The 23,272-nt window shown below is 53.2% G+C and overlaps 1 protein-coding gene across 6 annotated transcripts in view; it reads right to left on the bottom strand.

Annotated features, from left to right (window-relative positions):
* The window catches only part of AGAP3 (ArfGAP with GTPase domain, ankyrin repeat and PH domain 3), a 143,041-nt gene that overhangs the window by 46,783 nt on the left and 72,986 nt on the right, over positions 1-23,272 (bottom strand). For all 6 annotated transcript variants that reach the window (XM_054991640.1, XM_054991642.1, XM_054991643.1 and 3 more), the window contains exons 2-8: positions 20,686-20,744; positions 17,387-17,474; positions 8,946-9,031; positions 5,228-5,369; positions 3,549-3,683; positions 2,923-3,050; positions 1,379-1,534 (exon numbers count right to left, since the gene is read on the bottom strand). In XM_054991640.1, the coding sequence (XP_054847615.1) occupies positions 1,379-1,534; positions 2,923-3,050; positions 3,549-3,683; positions 5,228-5,369; positions 8,946-9,031; positions 17,387-17,474; positions 20,686-20,744 (794 nt within the window). The remainder of the gene's footprint in view (positions 1-1,378; positions 1,535-2,922; positions 3,051-3,548; positions 3,684-5,227; positions 5,370-8,945; positions 9,032-17,386; positions 17,475-20,685; positions 20,745-23,272) is intronic.

Genomic DNA, 23,272 nt, shown 5'->3' with positions numbered 1-23,272 from the left:
CTGTTTGCATCTTGGCTATCTGTAGATGTTTTTCCCTGGTGAAATAAAACAGCAGACCAGTGGCACCACAAAGGCTGACAAAATTTCACGGCCGCACCCTCACTTCATCAGATGCATGGAGTATACATCCATTAGGCAGATATTTATACAAGCAAGTGGCAAACAACAGAAAGGTGGAAGAAAGATGCTACACAGGGCGGCAAGCTGAATGGATGAACAGTTCATGTATCTGAAGTGTGGTCTGACTCAGAACTTTATGCTGTAAAAACATTGTTGGCCTACAAGGTGCCACAGGACCATTTTATTTTGCAGCTGCAGACTCACATGGCCTGCCCCTGTCACATTTTCCTGGTGGAATCTGGTGGGGGGGTGGGGGAGGGGGTGTTCGTGGCAGGAAGCTGGAAGAAGAACAGAGCGACTGAAACGTGAGGGGGAAAGGGTGTGGTGTGCGTGGAATCAGGAGGCAGAGAATGGAGGCCATGGAAAGGGAGGGGTGCCAGAGCTTCCCCTGCCCCCCCCCATGTGGGCAATCCCAGCCAATTCCGCCAGTATTGTGACATTTAGCAAAAAGAGTCTCCATGTGTTCAGACCCCATGCAACCAAAAATGTCAGCATTTTAAAATATACCTCTTTGGGTCCCCAGAATTCCACATGATGTCTGGATTTAATTTTAATTTATCATTAGATTTTTATCCCAACCCCTCTCCAAATTGCTCAGCACAACGTACACGGTATTCTCCCACCTTTTATCCTCACAACAACCCTGTGAGGTAGGTTAGAGCACCCAGCCTAAGGTGACCCACTAAGCCTCATGGAAGAGAGGGGCTCTCAGCTCGGGTGTCCCTGTTATAACCACGACACCACCCGGCAGGTCACCTCCTGTGCTCTTTGGTGCTATGGTGGCCATGCAGATTTCTAGACATCAAGAAGGTGGAAACTGGAGCGCACGGGACAGAGGAGGGTACATGTGTGTGAGAGACAGACAGACACACCCAGAGGTATGGGGGGGGGGAATCCTTCCAGCACTGCCCTGCTAAGAAGCGAGCCCCCCTCCTCAGGATTCACTCACAGATAAAGAGAAGGGGCGGGAGGAGCCCCAGGCCTTCTCAGAGTAGGGAACAGGCATGCTTTCTTCACTTCATGTCCTCTCCAAAAGTACTCCTGAAGCTCAGTCCCTTATCCCGGCAGTGTTTGCAGTCCACCTCCCCCGCTTAGGGTCCAGTTCAGGCCGCTGGGGACAGCCCTGGCCACACATCGGACGTGCCACCCTGGCCCCTTCAGGTGTCCACCCGGTGGCTCCAGGCCAACCCCGAACCCATCCGTTGGCACACGTGCCTTCCTGTTGCACCCAGCCCCCCCCTCCATGCCTGTCACTTACTGTAAAGATGTTGGAGCGGCGCTTCGACTGCTTGCGGATGGGGGTGGGCGTATTGGAAGCCGCGATGGTCTCAATCCGCAGCTCCCGCTGGCTGATGCTGGGGGTGGAGGGCACTGACGACGAGTAGTCGCTGAAGGCGCCGCTCCCGTTGGCAGCCTGGGGAGAGGAGGCGGTGAGGAGAGGGTGCAGTGGGAGGGCCCCCCAGAAGCACTGACGCCCGCTGCTCCCCTCTGGCCAGCCCCCTCTGGCCCTGCCTTCCAGGAGCCTCACGTTCTTCTCTGGTCAGCCAAGTCCTTTGAGTGTGGACTGCGGGCCCAGCCATGCTCTGTGCACTCAGGCTAGGGCGAGTATTAATTCTGTCGCTTCCTTCCCAAGCGGAGGAGCCGCATGCCTCCCCTAATGGAGCACAGCCTCTCCCCCGCTTTGCCTGCCTAGGCAGATTTCCACAGCCTCTCCGGGCCAAGAGAGCCTAGAAAGAGCAAAGCAGGTGCCCTTCACCTGAGCTGCACGGGGACTGTGAGAAAAGCCCCCTGAGAGGGTGGGCCTTTGGCAGCAACATTGCTAAAGCGCACAAGCAGCCCGCTGGTGAAAAGGGCTGGGTCCTCAGAGGGCAGAGCAGAGCAAGGTCCAGTGGAGCAGGCAGTAAACTCTGAGTGGGGGCAAACTGCCCTGTGGAACAGGAGCAGGCGGCTTTGGGATGCCCAGCCAAGGGCCTGGGGTCGCTACTGGGGCGCAAGAGAGGGGCTTGCAGCCTCTGCTCCTGTCCAGAAATAGCGCCTCGGGCCCCCTCCCCACGGACAAGGCCACTTCAGGCTCACTCTAACCCAGCTCGAAGCTCTGCAGCAATCCAGTGGGCAGCTGGAGCCACTCTTGACACGGCTCAGGTTGGTGGCCAGCCCCGCTGTCCCTCCCCAGGAAGGAGAGACCAGGCTAGGCAGACCTGAGGGCTGGCTTGGCTGCACCCACCGGTTGGGATGCCCAGAAGAGGCCCAGTGGCACTTTGCCCGCGTAGGACTGGGCCACGGTTGGATTCGGGGCATCAAAGAGCTGCAAGGCACCAGCTGCCCACGGAGGGCATGTCAGGAGGGAGGGGAGCCCTGCGGATCTCCGCAAGATGAGATCCATCTAATTAGCCTCTCTGCCGGTCTCCTGCCAGTGGCGGGGGGCGGGGGGGGGGAGCATATGGTCCATCTTCCTCCCCATGCTTGAGGAGTTCCACCAGCCCACACCTCCACCCTTTTCTTACTTTCTGTATGGTGGGCAGGGACAGGGGGAAGGGGGCACCACCTGGAATTCTGAAATCCATGTTGGTACTGAGATGTATTTTACTGGTTTTATTTATTGTAATTTATTTATGACTGTAACCCGCCCTGAGCCTGCTTGTGGGGAGGGCGGGCTAAACAGCGAGTCAATCAATCAATCAATCGATCGATCAACCAATCCGAGCAGGAGGGCCTGGCTCCCCTGCGAGGCCCACCCGATGGCCTCCAGCCCCACGAGCGAGCGCGCCGCTGCGGCAGCACACCCCTGCCCAGGCTCCCCACCTGATTGATGTGCACGGAGGGGATGGAGGCAGCGGAGACGGACGAGTGGCTGGGCGAGTTGGGCAGCGACTTGCAGGGCCCGATGGAGAGCTGCTGTTTCTTCCGCAGGGCTACCACCTTCTGGGCCACTGGAAGAGAACGAGGCGAGGGGGAGGGTCAGGGCCCAGGAAGGGCCGCTGCAGGTGAGAGCCACCCGGGCTGCGGGGTGGGGTGGGGGAGCCGCAGGGCATGTCCCTGGCGGGGCCACTCATAGGACATGATGGACACGTCCTGGGGTGAATCCCTACCAGCAACCCCCCCACACAGCCCCCATAGGAGAGGGAAGGACAACTGTGGGGGGGGGGACTTCCAAACACAGACTCAGTGGCAGAGCCCAGCTGCAAGGCAGGCAAAGGACAGGGCATCAAGCAAAGCGCGAGCTACCCGCCAAAGGCACCCAACGGCCTCAGGTCTGCTCTGGGCGCAGGGGCAGGGGGGGGGGCTGCGCCAGGGACTGCTTGCCTCGTGAGCCGGCCTCCCCACTGCGCAACAGCCTACCAGCCCTAGGCCCTGTGCGGTGGGTGGCAGGGTGTGGGCCCAGAGAGACCCCAGCACCCTTCTTCCTTCCCCACTCTGGCCCCACCTACCATCCTGGAAGACCCGCTCCACGTTCAGCCCGTAGGTGGCACAAGTCTCGTAGTAGGTGCAGCGCTTCAGGTCGTTGGAGAGCTTCCGGGCTCGCGAGTCATCGATGACGCGGGGGTTCGTGGCACTGATGGCGTCTGTGGCCAGAGGAGAGAGAGAGAGAGCGCGCGCCTGTGCTCACATTCCTCCCTGAGCAGAGGGCCCAGGCCCATGGCCAGGGCACAGCCCTGCCCCCCCCTTCAGCTTTTGCCAGCTCCTGCCTCCAAGCACAGGTTTGCAAAGGGCCCCAGGCAGGCTAGGCACAGAGCCAGCACTGCAAAGGGCTCTGAGGAGAGGAAAGAGCAGCAGCCTCACAGCTGGGGGCGGCCAAGCAGAACAGCAGGAAGGAAGGCTCTGCTACAGGTAGGGCAGGGCAGGGAGTCAGTCAGCAGGGGCTGCTCAGGCTAGGCACTGGCCACTGTCCCTCAGGCCACAGAATGTGCAAAAAAGGGGCACATCATACTGTCTCCGGTGTGTTCTCATATCGTACTATATAAAAGGCTACGCATAGTCAAGGCAACTCGCTTGCGACCCTGGTATGCCACCAAGGGACGCTGCTGGGGAGGGAAGCTCAGATGAGGCAGCCAGACCGCCAGAGAGCGCGATACTCACCCTCTGCCTCCACCCAGCTGGGATCAGGAGCGGAGAGGCGGCAATGCCTGCCCCCCCCAACCACCACCCAGCTTGGATCAGAAGCAAAGCAGGTGGCAATGCCCACCCCCCACTTCACCCGGCCGAGATCAAGTGTGGAGCAGGTGGCAATGCCTGCCCCTAGCCAGGATCAGAAGTGGAGCAGGTGGCAACGCCCACTCCCCTTCACACGACTGGGATCTGGAGCAGAGCAGGAGGTAATGCCTGCCCCCCCCCCACTTCACCTGGTAGGGATCAGGTGAGGAGAAGGTGGCAACGCCTGCTCCCTTCACCCGGCCGGGATCAGGAGCAGAGCAGGAGGCAATCCCCGCCCCCTGTTCAACCTGCCGGAATCAGGCGCAGAGCAGGCAGCATTGCCCCCCACACTTCACCAAACCGGGATCAGGAGCAAAGCAGGCGGCCATGCCCACCCCCACCCCCCACCCCCGCCGCCTTCATCCAGCCAGGATCAGTGACAGAGGAGGAGGAGGAGGAGGGAATGCCTGCCTGCCCACCCTCTCTTCTCTAGAGCCCGTTGCATTTCCCCCCTCCACAGGCTTTGTTGCTAGTCTTGAAATAATCCAGTTTTGTTGCATTGTTTATTGAATACAAGTTCTCTTTTTATTGCATCATTTTTAATTGTATAATCTGCCTGAAATCTCTGTAAAAAGGTGCACTAGAACTGAGCAAATGAAAAAAGAGAGGAATTCGTTCTCAGGAGCGCCCTGCCTGCAGCAGGCTCTCTCCCGAGGGGACCCGATCTCCAAGGCGAGGGGGGCCATTCGCTTCTCTCCAGCGCAGGGGTGGAGGAATCCCAGCAAGCAGCTCCCCAGCTCCTTCCAGACCTCTTCCTGACCTGGTTTTCTGCCTGTTCACAAGGTAAGAGCTGCCTGCCCCCACAGTTGAGAGGATGGCTCCCCCCCACACACACCCTGCACTTCCCTTTGCTCTGACGGGCAACGAAGGATGCCAGTCTGCACCAGCCCAGCTGGCCAGTCCCTGCTCCATTCACCTTGCGTGCCCACCAGCACCATGGGCACCTCCGAAGTGTTGCGATAGCTGCAGAGGCGCAGGTAGTAGTTGTATACGGTCTGGAAGCTGATCTCATCCTCCAAGCTGAAGACAAACACCACGGCATCGACCCAGGTTGCGAACTGCAGGGGGAAAGAGAGCCACCTCCGACACGGCCCACTTTGACGCGGCTCTAGCCTAGCGTGCGCTCTTTTGACGGGTAGTGGTTGCTAGGGGCTGGATCTGGAGAAAGAGCTTCCCAAGAGCCTCCTGCTGCTCCCTGACATCTTTTCATGGGAGACACTGTGGGGGACTGAAGCTGGGGTCTTCTGCAGCCCCCCTCCCCCCGCTCCACCACTGAGAAGTCAAGAATGCCAGGAGCGTTTTTCTGGATCCAGGAGGTGGGCCACTCCGCCCAGCACTCTCCTTACAACCCAATACCTCTGGAAAGTTCACGCCAAGTCCTCCTTGAATATGGAGGCTCTGCGCTTACCTGATACAAACACAGTGTTGGAAGTGACCCTGGAAGGCATCCAGTCCACCCCCTGCTCAACGCAGGTAAGTGCAAATGTGGTCACCCAGCCTCTGCTCGAGGAAGGGCCTCCAGGGGAGCCCACCGACCCCCAACCCCGAAGCAGGCAGGCTGTTGCACCGCTGGACAGCACTGGCCATCAAGAAGTTTCTCCTACTGCCTAGGCACATCCTCTGCCCTCTCCATTTCCACCCACCAGGTCTAGCCCTGCCCCCCAGAGCATGAGAGAAGCCCCTGTGACAGCAACCATGGCCACCACCGCCACCCCGTTCCACCTGCGCGCTCCTGGTTCTGCCTTGCTCACCTCTTTCTGCTTCACGGGACTTCCTTTCCAAACCCCTAACCATTCTGGTCACCCTTCTCTGGAGGCATTTTAATTTTTCGTCAAATGTGGAGCCTAGAACCGGACTCCAGAGTAAGCAATGGTGGGAAAAAACTTCTTCCACTTTTTTGCAGGGGGCGACATAAATCTACGGGACCGTCTCTCCCCATATATTCCCCGGAGGACACTCCGATCAGGGGACAAACAGCTGTTGGTGGTCCCTGGCCCCAAAGAGGCCCGCCTAGCCTTGACTAGAGCCGGGGCCTTTTCGGTCCTGGTTCCCACCTGGTGGAACGCTCTGTCTGCTGAGACCAAGGCCCGGCAGGACCTACTATCCTTCCGCTGGGCCTGCAAGACAGAGTTGTTCCGCCAGGCGTATGGCTGAGGTTGGGCCTCCGCCAGCCTGAAAAAAGGGGTGTATAAAATCTCAACCCTCCCTGTGAAGGCTGTCCACTATCCTGTTTTAAATGTGTATTAATAGAAATACACTGCTGTTTTAATGATGTTTTAATATAGATGAATTTTTATTGTATTTTAATATGTTGTTATCCGCCCTGAGCCCACTTGCAGGGAGAACGGAATAGAAATTTAAAATAAATAAATAAATAAATAAATAAATAAATAAATAAATAAATAAAATCAGGGGAAATTTGAAGTACATTTGAAGTGCAATAGAGATTGTCCTACCAAACCTAAACTTATTTTGCGGCTTTAAAATAATAGTTATCCGTAAAATTGTATTAATTGGTATATTTATGGAATTTTAAATTATAAATGTCTTAGTTTCTCTAAGCGGAAATACAAATCTACAAGTGTGAGAGAGAATTACATGCTACTGCACCCTATGCTGTCTTGGCAAAAATTAAGATTTCTGTGCTATCTGAGAAGCTGAAAAAAATAAAAGTTGACTCTAGAAAATAAATTTTGCAGTAAAGAAACTAGAGGGTGCTGTTTGCACAGAAACGGCCTCAGGCAGTCACCTTACATAGGTCTACCAGTATATTTGGATATAAAGTTAAAAGGGTTTGATTCTCCACTTCTCCACTTGAAGCCAGCTGGGTGGCCTTGGGTCAGTCACAGCTCTCTCAGGGCTCTCTCAGCCCCACCCACCTCACAGGGTGATTTGTTGTGTGGATAATAACGACATACTTTGTAAACCGCTCTGAGCGGGTGTTAAGTCATCCTGAAGGGCGGTATATAAATCGAATGTTGTTGGTGCTGTTGTGAACTCTTGGTATAGCCATTTGCTTCGGGGCAGGGCTGTCTTTGCTCAGCCTCGAGCCAGGCGGAGTTGGTGGGAAGGGGAATGTGGCCGGAGCTGGGAGCACAGAGAGCCCCCGCCTCGCCCACAGGCAACTCCCTTCTTATGGACTAATTTATCCGTACTTGATTAAAGCTTCTGACCTGTCCAGTCTGCAAAATCTATTTTCCAGAACTGGACAGCATCCCAGAGCTACAGATCAGGTCTGATAACAGGGACCTCTTCTAAGAACCTGCCTCTCAGTACAAAATACTTTTAAGTTGGTTCTTCTTGCTAACTCTTTCCCATCAAGGTACACAGAAACCGTTTTTTAGAGTTTAAATCTTTATTTAAAAAAGCCCTATTTTTTTAATTAAGCAAGATATTAAAATATAAGCACATATCAAACTAAATCCAACTAGCGATGAACTAATACATGCAATAAAAGTTAAATTTCTTACCATTTCTCAAACATAACTAAATATATATGATTAAAAACATACCTTACTGGATCTATGAAATGCACTGGAATTTCCATAGACACCCAGACACAAGACATTTCTCACCTAAAATCTACTGAGCGAGATTTCCTTCGCCAAAACCCTAGTTTCTTATCTTGGTGACATCCTTTTATATTTAATGACATTTGCTGTTTGTAGAGACATCTCCAAGATCTTTTACATGTGACAATAATTTAAAAATGTGATTGGTCTTAAATGTAGCTGATTTTTCATATTTTTAATCATGTGACGTTTTGCCAAAGCTAACGTGTGATATCATTGCACACCTTCACAGTTAAGTTTCTTGTAAAACTTTGAAGGTATTAAAAACGTACTACCAGCTAGATTAACAGATTATATTTAGTCTTTTCTAGCAATTAAAAATCATTTATCTCTTCTTTCCCAGCTTTTAATTGGTTTTTGAGATAAAAAGACCCCTGTATTTTTCTACAGCCCGCTAATGAACTGCATTAAAGGTCATACAAAGCTTACTAAATTACACATTTATAACTTGAATGTATATGATCAAAATCAAATATCTATACCGCCCTCATCAGTCAGGGTGGGCCCTAATGTGTGGGTAGAGGCAGCAGGCAAGAGTGAACAAGAAACGCTTTATTAAAGCAAGTATTATAGCAAGAAAGTAAACGGGAGAAAAGACCTAAAACTGGGGTAGAATTAATACAGGACAGAACAGCAAAGCTCCCTGGTGCAACTGCCTTGTTTGGTTCCTTCTTCCGTTTCAATACTTGATCCCCGAAAGCTCATGGGAAGGGGATCCACTCCCTCCAAATGCAGCCCCCCCCCCCTCCACTGCTCCGCTGCTGGGAGCGAACTGCCTCCTGTACTGTCTGGGCCTTCCCCACGGGCCCCTCTGTAGAGCTCTGCCTGTTTCCCCTCCGCCGCCACTTGGTCCCAGTCCGAACCTGAAGCTTGGAAGGGAAATGTAGGCCTATTGCAAATGGACATAAAGGCCCTGGCGGCAGAGAAGACGCTCCTTTCGCACGCATGGTTCTCTCTGCAGCGTCCTCTAAACTAGCGGTCAGGGTTGGATCAGAGGATCAGCCCCAGCCCCACAAGGTCCGATGCTGCCTCAGGCATGCAAGGGAAGGATGTGGCCCTTACCTGCAGCTCAGGGGGGCCCCCTTCGTCACGAATCAGCAGCAGGTAGCTTTGCCCGTCCACCACAATCTCCTTCTTGAATCGGCCACCTGCAGATAAAGCCACCAGGTCAGGCAGAGGGGCGTGCTGCACGGCCAGAGCACAGACGGCAGCTGCACAAGAGACAGAGGCCTCCCCCACGGCTCCCAGCACCTCCCCCTTCCGCACGCAGCCCCCTTCCCCGGCCCATCTGTGGAACAACTGGCAGCAGGACTCAGAGCTGGAAGGCCAGTGCTGTGCCGGTTACTGGGCAGGAGAGCAACCCCACGAGCCAGTCGGCTGCCCAAGCAGCCGGCACTGAAAATGTGAGTGACGCAGGGGAGGCCAACTGCAGAGGAGGGGGGGGCGGCAGGGAGGGATCTGCGTCCATTTCAGCTGCGCCGCCGTTTCCAGGGCTGGCGGCAGTGACAGGTTCCTGCTCCGGGCTCCAGGTGTGGAGGGTGGGAGTGGGGGAGGGGCCCCACGCAGGTGTCCCAGGCTTAGGGGCAGCAAAGGAGGAGGGGGGCGGCTCCACTTCCATTTCTCTCTCTGTACAAACCAAGAATGCAGCAGGACCAGACACTCCGCTCCCCCCCCTCAGACTCCCCCCCCCTTGAGGCCACAGAAGCGGCGAAGTAACCCTCAAGCCTCTCTGGGGAGGGTCCGGGCCCCTTCCTAGGCCCATCCCACTGGTCCCAGCCTACCTGGGGGATTCTGTGGAGCCGCCAGTCCGTGGCGGGCCAGCGCTGCTTAAAGCTGCCCAAGGCAAACTTAAGGCGCCCTCTCCACAAACTGTATCTCCACTCCGGACTGGGGCTCAGGGCTGTCCTTGCCTACAAAAGCTCCCTATCTGCCTTCCCGGAACTGCATGTCAGCCGCCCTCTTCCGCCATGCTCAGAACAGACCAGATTGCCCCAGGGCAGACAGGCAAGACCCGTCCTGCTCCTAGGAGCCCAGCAGGAGCCCTCCAGAGGGAAGAAGAGGCCTGCAAACACGGAGGGGCCTCCTGCCCCGAGGCCTTCTTAACAACAGACTCACGCCAGCTTCCTGGTCTTCCACCTTTACTGGGATTCTCTATTTCTCGTGCCGCTCACCTACCTGCCCTCTGACGAGGGTCAGTCTCAGACCAGGGCAAGCCACAGCCACAGCCACATTGTGGAGGCATTTATTTCCTTACGCACGCACGTACTTACATTACTGACAGGCTGGCATTCTCATGGAAACTCAAGGCGGATTACAGAGTGACAGTCGATGCAGTCAACAGCACAGGGCATCTAATAAGCAGTCTGGGATTAAGAGACGTGGCTCGGACTGGTCTAAATCGTTCCGTACGGGCAGGACTCAAGAGAGTTGCTGTGGAGAACAACGTTCACCGGCGTGTGATTTGCCTTGCGCGGTTCCCCACGGCGCAGTCTTATCCCTCATGCTCTTTGGTCCATGTGAAGCCCTTAGAAGAACTCATTCATGGGCTCTCACCAGTATGCTGGTGACACCCAGCTCCACACTTCTTCATCCAAATCTCCAGGTTACCCTGTAAAAGTTCTGAACCAGTGAAATGGCTGAGGGTGAACAAGTCAAAAGTGAATCCCAGCAAGAGGGAGGCAGCGTCGGTTGGCAAGGCTGAGGTCTCGAAGGACATGTTGCTTCCACTGTCAATGGGGTCCGGATGACGCTCACCAACTCGGTTCAGCTCCTAGCAATTCTCCTGGACCCAGCAGTGTCGCTGGAGAAGCAAGTCAAATGCAGCTGCCAAATGGTCATCCTTCCAACTTCATGCAGCCCAGCCCTACCTTGACTTGGCTGATCTGGCCCTATGGGTCCCCGTGACAGCTGCTTTGGAGCTAGACTATTGTAATGCACTCCACATGGGTCTGCCCTCAAAGACAACTTGGAAACTCTGGTTGGTATGGAATGAGGTGCCTCAGCTACTACCAGGTGCTTGAGTGGAATCTGCACATCAAACCCACTTGGCAGGCATGCCATTGGTTACTGATCAATTACCAGGCTCCATTTAAGGTTCTGGTTATCACCTACAAAGGTTTCAATGGCTTTGGACCCACATACCTGCACGGCAGCCTCTCTTGCAATGCCCCACTGCCACAGCTTTGCTCCTCTGAGGAGGGTCTTCTGCAGGCGCCACCCTGCTGACGGTTTCTGCACATTCCCTGTTGTGGCTCCACCTTGGGAGGTCAGGAAGGCCCTCCACACTTCCATTATTGGGCAGAACATGCAAAACAGGAATGTTCAGGAGGGCATTTTCCAAAGGACTTAGAAGCATAACAAGTGGGGGACCCACAAGGACTTGAGGGGGTGCATCTCATTTCCCTCTATCCTTCCCCAATATTTACTCATTTCCTCCTCATGACAGCCCCCAAATCTTCTCCCCTTTCCTTGCTTCCTGCTCTCCTTCCCACCCACCAGCAATTCTACCTTTTATCTTCCATCCATCTTCACCAGTGTGTGTGCGTGTGTGTGTGTGTGTGTTTCATGCCGTCTAGTCGCCTCTGACCTAGTGACCCTATGAATGAAAGACCTCCAAAATGTCCTATCATTGCTCAGATCCTACAAACTGGAGGACGTGGCTTCTTTTATTGAGTCCAGCCATCTCATTTTAGGTCTTCCTCTTTTCCTACTGCCTTCCAATTTTCCCAGCATTATTGACTTTTCCAGAGAATCTTGTCTTCTCATGATGGGACCAAAGTACGACAGCCTCAGTTTTGTCATTTTAGCTTCTAGGGAGAATTCAGGCTCGATATGATCTAGAACCCACTTATTTGTCCTTTTGGCCATCCATGGTACCCCCAAAACTCTCCTCCGGCACCACATTTCTGAAGAATCAATTTCCTTCCTGTCGGCTTTCTTCACTGCCCAACAGTCACATCCATCCATACATAGTAACGGGGAATACCATAGTTTGGATTATCTCGATCTTGGTCCCGAGAAAGGTATCCTTATCTTTAAGGAAATTTTTAGTTCCCTCATGGTTGCTCTTCCAAGTCTCAATCTTCTGATTTCTTGGTTGCACATTTACCAAAAGGCTTCATCTCTCTCCCTCCCCTACACCCACGCCCCCTCTAGGTGCTGTGTAGGGCAGGCCCATCACTGTGTTACTTGGAGGTAAGCTGGACAAACATCTCCCTTCAGAACGGCCTCCCTCTCTCTCCAGCCCCCACCAACCGACTCTCTGCCATCTCCCTTTCCCCTCCGGAACGGGCCCTGCCAGCCTCCCACAGCCTCCTGGGCAGACCTCCTCAGCCCCTGGACGGATCGCCTGCCCTCTCAAGGGAGTCACCCTCAGATCACAGCAGAGGAACAGGGGGGGGGAGTTGCGGAGGAGATTAGGACACGGCCTGCCTCAGTCTCCTCCCCTCCAGCCCACAGAAAGTTGCACGCACAATGGCTTTCTCCACACCATCCATAGCTTATCATGATCCACACAGTTCAAAGCTTTGCTGTAATCTATAAAACACAGGCTGATTTTCTTCTGAAATTCCCTAGTATGTTCCATTAGCCATCGTAAATTTGCAATGTGATCTCTGGTGCCTCTTCCTTTTCTGAATCCATCTTGAACTACTGGCATTTCTCATTCCATATACAATAAGAGTCTTTACTGTATAATTCTGAGCTTCGCTTTGCTAGAGTGGGAAATTAGTTGCTACACTCTTTGGTATCCCCTTTTTTGGAACTGGGACTGAACGTTTTCAGTCTGTGGGCCATTGTTTTGTCTTCCATATTTGTTGACAGATTCTTGCTAAGATTCTGATGGACTCCATTTCTGTAGCTTGATGTAGCTCTATTGGTATTCCATCTACTCCAGGTGCTTTGTTTCTCCCAATTGCTTTGAGTGCAGCTTTTACTTCAATGTCTAAGATTTCTGGTTCTTCATCAAAGGACTCTTCTTCAAAAGTATCTGTCACCCTTCCATCTCTTCTGTATAGTTCTTCAGTGTATTGTTTCCATCTTTCCTTTATTTTGTCCTCATCAGATAGCGTATTTCCATGTTGATCTTTCATCATCCCAAGATGTGGCTTGAATTTCTCTTTGATTTCCTGGATCTCGTGGAACAGGTCTCTTGTTCTTCCCTTTCTGTTGTTCTATTTATTTGTGCTGGTTATTATAATCAAAAAGAGTCCAGTAGCACCTTTAAGACTAACCAACTTTATTGTAGCATAAGCTTTTGAGAATCACAGTTCTCTTCATCAGATGCATGGAGGGCATTTCTTCTAGCCCTCCATGCGTCTGACAAAGAGAACTGTGATTCTCGAAAGCTTATGCTACAATAAAGTTAGTTAGTCTTAAAGGTGCTACTGGACTCTTTTTGATTTTGCTACTACAGACTAACACGGCTAACTCCTCTGCATCTATGACCACAGTTATTATAATAGATTTCTTTATCTCTGCATGCAAGTCCCTGAAAAGCCGCATTTAACATTCTATTTCTGTCATCGTTTGCTTTTGCTTCTCATCTGTCTTCAGCAATTTAAAGAGTTTCCTCAGTCATTTATTTAGGCTTCTCTTTTCATTTGACTACAGGAATATTCTTTGCACATTCTTTCTTGACAATATCTCTGGTTTCAGCCTATAGTTCTTCTGGTTCACGATCAATTGAACTTAGAATTGCAAATCTGTTCTTTACAGGGTGTTCAAATTCTTCAGGAATCTTAGATTGTATTTTTGCCCGATTCTTTTAGTGTTTCTCCTCAGCTTTATTCTAATTTTTGATATTAGCAACTTGTGATCTGTATCGCAATCAGCTCCTGGCCTTGTTTTAGCGGAGAGAATAGAGCTTCTCCATCTTCTGCTTCCAATTATGTAATCTATTTGGTTCCTGTACTGGTCACCCGGTGATTTCCACGTATACAATCGTCTTTTTGGTTGCCTGAAGCATGATTGAGCAATAAACAGGTTGTTGGCTTCATAAAACTCTATGAGTTGCTCTCCTGCTTCATTTTGTGATCCTAGTCCAAATTTTCCAACAATGTTGTATTCTGCTTTGTCTCCTACTTTTGCGATAGATCAAGATGGTTAGCCATGTTAGTCTTGTCTGTAGCAGTGGAAAAGACCAAGAGTCCAGTAGCACCTATAAGACTAACAAAATCTGCAGTAAGGTATGAGCTTTCCTGAGTCCCAGCTTTGGACGATCCTTTTGCATCTATTCACGTCTGCAATTAGACATCCTTCCGGCTTTAATCCAGTCCCATTATTAAGAATAGCGCCATTCATATTTTTCCTCGCCTCTTCCCCAGTAGCCAACTGAACGCCATCTGGACTGGGGCTGCTGTCATCCAGCACTGTACGTTCATACATTCGGGATTGACTAATCATAGGATTTTCAAGGCAAGAGATTAGCAGAAATGGTTTACCATTGCCTTCTTCTGCATTGTACTAACCAGGGTTTGCTGAAGTGACACTGCCGATGTCTGTGAAAGATCCTCCGCCAGTGTCCCCTTCCACGATTGCTACTTCCCAGTAGCTGGCCTTCGGGAATTCCTCCACTCCCGTCACCACTGGAACCATCAGTTCTCTTCTGGCAAAGTGACCATTGATTTCTGAAGGGGGTGGGTTAGGAATTCCAGGTCCCCTGGTGGGGGGGGATCCCCCCCTCCCCTCCACCACCACTCCTCTGGCCAGCAAGAAGAAATTTGGGCCCCTGGGCTTGCGCAATGATGCCACTTCCCAGAAGTTGCCCTGGAAGCGCGTGCGCAAGGAGCAACGGAAGAGCAACTGAAAGGTGAGTGCTCGGTCCCTCCCCTCTCCCGCTAGGAAGCTAAGGGGTCCGGGCAACACTTGGGGGGTGGCGTCTCAGTCTGCTGCCTCAGCTTTGACCGTTCCGCCTTCAGTGACTCTTCCAGGCGTGTAGACTCCTGACCGAGCCTGTGTGCTCCTGACGGTGTTGCTCTCTCTCAGCTTCCCTGACACACTCAAACCCCCTCACCACGGTAAGGTGTGTATCCAAGAGGGGGATATTCGCCCGTATTTATGATTTATTTACTAGAATTATATCTCATTTTTCTTCTCAAGGGGAACCCAAAGCAACTTACACCATTCCTTTTTCCTCCTCTTTATCCTCACACCAGCCCTGTGAAATAGGTTGGGCTGTGAGAGTGTGTCAGTCTCTCGGGTCCTAGTCTGAAACTCTAACCACGACACTGCGCTTTCTTGTGTGGCTGCTGTTGCAGCGTGACTGAATAGCCGTGAACAGCCAGACATGTGGGGGGGGGCTGCTGCTGGGCCTGCCATCGCCCCCCCCTTAGGGGCCGGAAAGGGCCTGCCCCTTTTACTGACTGACAGACACCCAGGCTAGCCTGGCAACTCCCACAACGGTCCCTGCAGTGGGCATTCGTTTCTTATAGGTACAGGAACTGCTTCTATTATGGGATGCATAGCCTCTTGATGCATTTTTTTTTAGATTTCAGAGTTCATAGCTCCAGTCTCTGGATTTAGTATCTACAGATGGGGCCCTGTTAAGAAGTAGATCTGTTGATATAATGGAACAGCTGAGGAGAGCGCTTCTATACAGCCAGTCTGGTGTAGTGGTTAAGAGCGCAGGACTCTAATCTGGAGAGCCGGGTTCGATTCCCCACTCCTCCACTTGAAGCCAGCCGGGTGACCTTGGGCTAGTCACAGCTCTCTCAGAGCTCTCTCAGCCCCACCCACCTCACAGGGTGTTTTGTTATGGGGATAACATACTTTGTAAACTGCTCAGAGTGGGCATTAAGTTGTCCTGAAGGGCAGTATACAAATCGAATGTTGTTGTTATATAAGGGAACAGGATTGCTGTGTGCAGTAATGTTTACTGAACATATCCATGCTACAACAACGTCTTCTAAGTTTGTAGCTCCCCTTTCTCATTACAGTGCGTCGTGCCTTAGGCTGGTTTCCGTTCGCATTGTTTTCCAGCCCTGCAATCCTCGTCCTACCACTGCATTGCTTATGGGTGGTCCCTTCTGCTTGAATAAATTCTTTTTCACATTTTGTCATTTGCCTTGCATTTCAGTGAGAAAGACCAGCTCTAAACGAAGAGAACAATAACAATAACATAGCTCACAGGATGACTTTCTCCCCAAGCTGTTCTGAGGATCAAGTGCGAGAGGAGAGGGCCACGCACCCTGCCCTGAGCAGGGAGCAGGGCGGTGGGAGGCATTTCTGATGAATGCTGTTTGCAGTTATAACTGCCTCACCAAGGTGGTAGAGAGTAGAGGGTATAAATTCTTCAAATAAGTGAACAAAATTAAGATTGCACCACATTTAAAAACATTAGAATTACTCTGCTGCCTCCTACCTGGGACCTCACTTCACCCAGGGCAGCGATCCTCTTGGGCCTCGGTCGGCCTTTTTCTGAACTTTCTCAAATGCTGAAACCAGACCTGCCCTTGGCACTCCAAAGGCTGCCACGTCAGAGAGCCCAAGGCGAGCAAGGCTACAAGGCCCACGGTTGCATTTTCAAACCCCTCCCAACTCTCCCCCAGCACCCAGCTGGCTCTGTTCGATGCTGAGCTGATGGCTTCATTCACCTATTCAGACCCTGCTCCGTGGGCGCCCCAAATGAAGGGATTTTGCCCCACGGAAATCACAACGTGAATCTCCTTTGCCCCACTGCAGTCCATCACCCGGTTCAGAGAGACATTCTGGGAGTTCTTTGCATCTGCCTGGGAATAATTTGGTGAAACCCATACATTTGGGGAGAGGACAGACCAATAGCAGCAAGAGGCCCAAAGTGCAGGCAATCGGCTGGACCTCTCTCTTACCACGCAGGGGACTGCAGCCTGAAGCAGGCTGGCGGGCTGTGTCTTTATTATTGTTTTTACCCTCAAGGAGTTTGGGGACACTTAAATCACCTCCTCCCACCCCCTCACGTTATCTTCACAACCTCCCCATGAGGAAGGCTGGGCTGAGAGAGAACGGGAAGGGCTCAACGCTTGCCCCAGTTCTGGTCTGATACCTGCTACCTCCCCCAGCCCCGCAACCAGCAAGCTCTCTGCCGCCAGCTGCTCCCCTTCACAGCTGCCTCCCCCAGCTCAGCCTGCAGCACTCTGTCCACTCCTGCCCCCTCTTCCTGTTGGGAACAAAGCGCCCCAGTGCCAGCTGGCTACCTGCCTCCAATGTTGCCCCACAGGGCCAAGCAAGCGGGGAAGTCCCCAAAGGATCCAGCAGCCGAGTGCTGTCTTTTTGCCCTTGCTGCTGCCGCCTCCTCCCTGCGTGCACCCCTATCCAAGCTTGGCCCACGTCAGCTGTGGGGAAACACCTGAGCGCTCCGTTCAGGGCACCACCCACTCACTAGGCCAGGCATCGTCAGCCACCGCATGGCTCCCCCCAGCTCAGGATTCTGTATGATTTGCCAGCCATAGGTCCAGTGCAGACTCCAGGGGCACCCCCTCGCCGTCAAAGGTGAATACTTAACAGTGGGAGCGGCAGCTGTCACTTACCTTCCGGGGATTCTTCCTGCACGTAGGTGCCCGTCAGGTAGCGATGCACCAAAGCAGACTTCCCACTGGACAGATTTCCCACAATCCCCTGCAACACAAAGGCAAGAATGAACACCATCTCCTGCTCCCTCGTAATCCCACTGAGGAGACAGAGGGAGGCCAAGCAGAGATCCGAGCAGGGGGACCGGCCGATGGCTTTAAAGAGATGGAATTAGGAACCGAAAGGGAGAAGGGGCTTCATTTCAAAGCCTCTGGCCTACACGCTAACCCTCCAGTCACAACACGGGGGGGGGGCTTTGCTGCTGTTTGCCCAAGACCTCCCATGCCCCCGACTGGACGAGAGCCACAGCCTTCCAGCACCCTCTAACATTTCCGGAGTCAAACGTTCTGTAACTGCAACAAAGGCTGCTCGACTATGCACCCCCAACTGAACCTTTGCTTTGAGGCACCTGCTCAGCTACAGCACTCGTCCCCTGCGAGGCAGGCTCCAGCCGGCATTATCAGCCCCCAGGTGCAAAATCCTGCACCGAGGCAGTAAGAAAAGGGCAGACAACCTGGAAGGGGCTCAGAGGAGGGCAGATTTTGATCCTCAGAGGAGGATCAAAATCACCTTTGATCTGATGGATCCTGCCAACATGCAACCAAAGCACATTTGTCTTCTGTATGAAAGGTATTCAGCACTTTGTGGTATAAGTGAAGTAAGTAAATAAATAAGTAACAGTGAAATCCTAAGCAGAGTTATTCCAGTCTAAGCCCAGTGAAATCAATGGGCTTAGACGGGAGTAATTCTACTTACAATTGCACTGTAAATAAGGGGCCACCAATGTTGGTGCTATTTTCCCTGCTGCATCCCCCACAACTCCCTTCCAAGCACCAATGGAAGAGGGGCTTTAAAAGAACCAGCAAGAGCTCCGTGAATTCCCTGTTACGTCCCCCAATTCTCAGTTTTCATTTTTTTCAAAATAATAAATTCTCTATTTCTTTTTATTTCCAAGGTACACTTTTCTCCTTCTACCTCCTTCCACCTCCACAATGAAAGGGTCCAGCGACGTAACTCTTTTTAAAAACCAAAGCTGGTGATTCAAGGGACATAACAGGCCACTATAACATTACAACACTGTAGCAATTTAGTTCTTGCAATTTTTTTTTTAACTTTAAAAGGCTCTTGGTGACATGGAGGAAGGAGGGAAATGGCTGTGGTGGAGAAATGGGGCAGGGAAACCCGCCATGCCGGAAGATCCATTGCCCCTTTGCTGAGCTGGCAGCAGCAGAGGCAACTGAGAAGCTACAGGGAAGCGTTGCTGCCTGGAAGACCCCCAAGTCTAATGGGGTGGAGTGACTGGAAAGATTTTGGTTGGACGTTCAGAGCAATTCTCTAAAAGTAAGAGGGGTTTTTGACAGTGGAACCCATTCCTTAATGGGAGGGCTCCCCCTTGCCAGGGGTCTTCAAGCAGAGGCTAGGCAGCCACCTGTCCGGGGCGGGGCGGGGCGGGGCGGGGCGGGGGCCTCACTTCGGACTTTCTGCATCCAGCAGCAGGTGAGATGAGGCGGTCTGCCAGCCCCGCCCCCCCCCCATATGTTTGTAGGAGTTTTCCTCCTGAACTGTCCCACTGGCCAGGTAGTGGTTTTAACCATTAACCACTCATGGGTTTAGCATTTAAAGTCCAGTGAAGAAAAGAGCAAGTCCACGGAGGTATTATCAGCACCTTTAGGACGTGTGGTCAGACCCCCTCAGCCTCTTCCATGGACAGGTAACGTTTGTCCTTCCAACCGTCTGCAAGGTGAGTGATTGTGCAGAACGGTATCCGTTCTGACCCGTCAAGCTTTTCCGATTCTCCTGCAGCATTACCAGTTAGATTGGCACAAGTTCTCCATCCCGAGCAAGGCCCTTAACGGACTTCCGCACGAATCACCTGAACTGCACAACCCCCAGTGGCCCTGGGGCCCCCCCTTTCAGCCCCATCTCCACCCATGCGCAGCAGCGCGTGCAGAATTCTAGAAGCAGCGAACCACAGAGCGGGAGCCCCTGTGCAATGCAGGCAACTCACAGCTCCCCCTCTCCCCAGTGACCTCCGCTGAATGCCCAGAGGGAGGCAACAACCCCCCCACCCGGGATCCCCGGCCAATCTGAAGTCCCTCCTGGCCGCAAAGTGGCAATCAGCTTTGCTTTCCGCTGGAGATGCTTCTTGCCCCAGGAACAGGGACTGGCAAAGCACAGGGGGGCACTCGCTCGCCAGGCCACCAGGGCAGCAAGGCACCCAGCTGAGGGGGCGGCCTTTCCCCTCCCTTCGTCCAGAAAAGCCACCTCTCTGCCTCTGGCAAACCCAAACCCGATTTCCATTTGCACCAGCATTGGGGGGGGGGGAGGGTCCTGCTTGCCAGCAAACTGCAGTCCTGCGGCTGCCCAGAAGGGGGCCTCCTTTGCCACTGGCTACCACCAAAGGCAAGAAAGAGTTACGCAGCTGGGCTCTCAGCTCATGCCTCTTTATTCCAGGCAGCCCCGGGTCTGCTGCCTTTCCCAGGGCCCCTCCTCATTCAGCTGGGGAGGGGGCATTCCTTGTTCAGTTCAGTTCAGAGGGCTCCCTCAGGCCTGAGACCAGCTTGCCAACAAGAGGAGATGGTCTGACTGGCAGCCTTACACACAAACACCACCCTGCCGGGCTTTCTGTGGTGGGTGGGCTCCTGCTCCAGGCAGCCCAGCCAGAGCGCCTTAGGGTGAAGGTCCCGAGATGTTGGGACAAGAATTTGAGGTGCTGGGAGGGGAGAAAGCCTTGCTCTCTTGCTGGAGGCCTGCAAGCCACACGATGGGCCCAGGGCGTGAGGCCCTGACCCACCCAGCCACAGATGCCAGGGGTCCCCTGCTGCCCAGCTCTGGAGAGGTCTTAATGGGGGTAGCCCCTTGCTCTGCTGATGGTTGTGGCGCATGGGGCGGAGCAGTCCAGAGGGCAAGCAGCCCCCAGGCCAGACTATTTCCATTACTCCTCTGGAGTGCTGGGGAACCAGCACCATCCTGGGCAGCTTGTGGGACAGGCTGCCTATCACTCCACATCGCTCCTCTACTGGAGTTGCTACGAGGTCCCTGTCTGCCATAGCCTCTACGTCCTTCTCAGGAGCAAGGAAAGCCACCCCTTGGCCCTCTCCCATTGCCCAGCGTCTCTAACAGGGGCGCCCCCACCTGGGGCCCAGAACAGCTTGCAGTGCTTGTGGTGGCGTTCACGCCAGACAGCGCTATGCTGGCAGGGGCAAGAGGCCGCAGCTTCTCTGGGGGGGGGAGGGGCGGCAGCGGCAAGGCTACTTACCACTTTGAGCTCCGGCACCGAGCGGCTCAAGGTCCACTCCTGGCTGTTCACAAAGGAATCTGCAGGAAGAGCGAAAGCAGAGCCGGGATCAGCTGCCTCATCCCAACACATGGTGAGCAGGGCAGGACTCAGCCTCGGTCAGCTACTTGGACTAAGAGGAATCCAGTTACAGATTTACAGATCTCTATCCCACTTTGTCCATCATAAAATGCCTCAAAGTAGCAAATCTTGACACATGAAAAAAAAAACCTCTTCTCTAACAAATCAGCATCACAGAACTCTGTGTGAAAACCTATCCCAAAATGCATAAGAGTTACTGGTGGGGCAGGGGTTTTTTTCTGGGAAAAGAGGTGGTGGAACTTACTGGGTACCATGCGCGCGAGCAAAGCACGCTCCCAGGATGGCGTGATGTCACTTCCAGGAAGTGACATCATCACGCAGGCCATGGCCACCCTGGGAGCGCTCCACAGAAGGCCAGATTCAGGCCCAAATCGGCCTGGAATGCGCCACTGCCGCACAGGAGAGGACTCCTCTGCCCGGCAGCAGCCCAATCCTGGCCATTTCAGGCCCAAACTGGGCTGAATCAGGCCCGAAACAGTCCTGATCAGGCCCAAATCATCCTGGAATGGACCACTGCCATGCAGGGGGACCCTCCCCCACCTGGCAGCGGCCCAATCCTGGCCATTTCGGGCCTATTTCAGCCATTTCGGGCCGAAACGGGCCCCAAATGGCCGAATACCCACCAGTCACATGTCGCAGGTATTTTTAAGAGGTGCTGGGGCCAGCTTTGCATGGAGTGAAGGATGCCCAGGGCATAAGTCCAGGATGGGATCCCAGAATCACTGCCAGGAATGTGGGGTAGAAAATATTCCATGGAAAAATTTCCAACCCACAGATGTAAATATAGTCTGTCTGTCTATAGTCAGGGCTGTAAGCTGCCTTAAGCTTCTTTTTGGTGGAAAAGCTGCTAATAAAGTATTTTAAATAAATAAATAAAATGTAGGATATGAAGCATGGGCAAAATCTGGTGCTCGGTTCAGCTGCCCATGGAGGAACTGAAAGTAAGGTATGACAACCCCTGGCTCCCCCTACCCCCGGGCCAAGCAAGGGATAGCTGGCCTTGGACGGCCTGAGCCTAAGGAGCAACGCGAGCCCTGGGCAGAATGGGTGGCAGCGGCAGCGGCCCGTTCCATTTTGTTTTCTATCCCACCCACCCCCGATGGTGGGGCTGTTGCCCATTGGCTGAGACTGCCCATGTGTGCACCCAGGGCACCTGCCTACCCCCTGTGGTTTGCTCTGGGGCTGGAAGAGGTCTCACTCCTCTGGCCACTTCCTTACAACCTCTGTGCCACTGGCCATCAGAGGGGAAACGGGTCTGTATCTAAACTCAGGACTTTGAAGAAAAGACACGGAGTGTCTTCTCCTGCCAACATTCAATAGAAACTTCTGGCTGCTTCCTAGGGCAGAGCAGCCTGTGCTACCAGGAAGAAAAGCCAGGCAGTTGGTAACCTCGACCTGCGCTCCCCGGCCAATGAAAGAGACCCCCCCACCTCTCTGTCTCACACAGAGAGAGAGAGAGAGAGAGAGAGAGAGAGAGAGAGAGAGAGAGAGAGAGAGAGAGAGAGTTTGGAAAACACATTTTTCAGTTCCAGACCCTATTTCTAGTCCTCCTGGCTGCAAAGAAAGGCTGCGAAGCGTTTGCTGTAGATTCTGCTGTGAAGGAGCGCCCAAGGAAGGGATGGGGCAAGGTGCAGACCTCCATCCCAGGAAATCAATGCCTGCTTCACCACCGCCACCCATGCGCTCTAATGCCCCCCCCAACTACTAAGTCCTAAGGGGTTGTGTAGTGGCAGCAAGTTCCACAGCCTCAAGGGCTGACAGCCTTTCTGGCCGAAAGACTTCACTGGTTGTCAGAAAAAGTTTCCCAATGAAACTTAACTCAAGTGTGAGAAAGGACCCTTTGCGACAACTAGGAAGTCTCTCTGATTTTGGGTCTTGCTTGTGGGTCTCCAGGGGTTTGCTTTCTGGTGGCTGCTTGTGGCGCCGAGAGTTAGCACTTACTTACCAGGAGGGATTTCCTGGATGTCTCGCTCTCTTTTCCATCATTCTAGGAGTGATTTTTATATTGGTATGTTTTTTACAGCTGCTGTGGGACATCAGCCAAAAAGCAGCACAAAATCACATTAAATAAATACATGTATCTGTCCGGAAGACTCAGCAAAGCTGCTCTCCAGCTTGGTGGCAGATGCTCCCTGAGAGTCCGTCAGGAACACTTCTCCTGGTGCCTGGGGGGGGGGGGCAGGGGGGAGCCGTCGGGGGCACTGCAGGCCCAAATGCCCAGGGCAGCAGCTTGCCCAGGCCTGCCTGCCCAGCACCTCCCAGGCCCTCATTCAGCTTCCGAGCTTGCAAAGCGCTTCCTGCTCCCCTCCACGCTTTGCAGCTGTTTGTTGGGCCCAACCAAAGGTGTGAGCAGGGCTTGCAGGGGCACCACCCAAACTGGTTTGGTGAGTCAGGCTGCTACAGGGCTCTAGGCAGGAAGGGGGGGGCAGATGCTCCAGCCCTCAGGGGGACCCCAAGAGCCAGGGCA

Source organism: Eublepharis macularius, chromosome 11 (assembly GCF_028583425.1).
Source record: "Eublepharis macularius isolate TG4126 chromosome 11, MPM_Emac_v1.0, whole genome shotgun sequence".
In the NCBI taxonomy this organism is placed as follows: domain Eukaryota; kingdom Metazoa; phylum Chordata; class Lepidosauria; order Squamata; family Eublepharidae; genus Eublepharis; species Eublepharis macularius.
The sequence above is the reverse complement of the archived record's forward strand: the minus strand, read 5'-3'. Positions and strand labels throughout refer to the sequence as shown.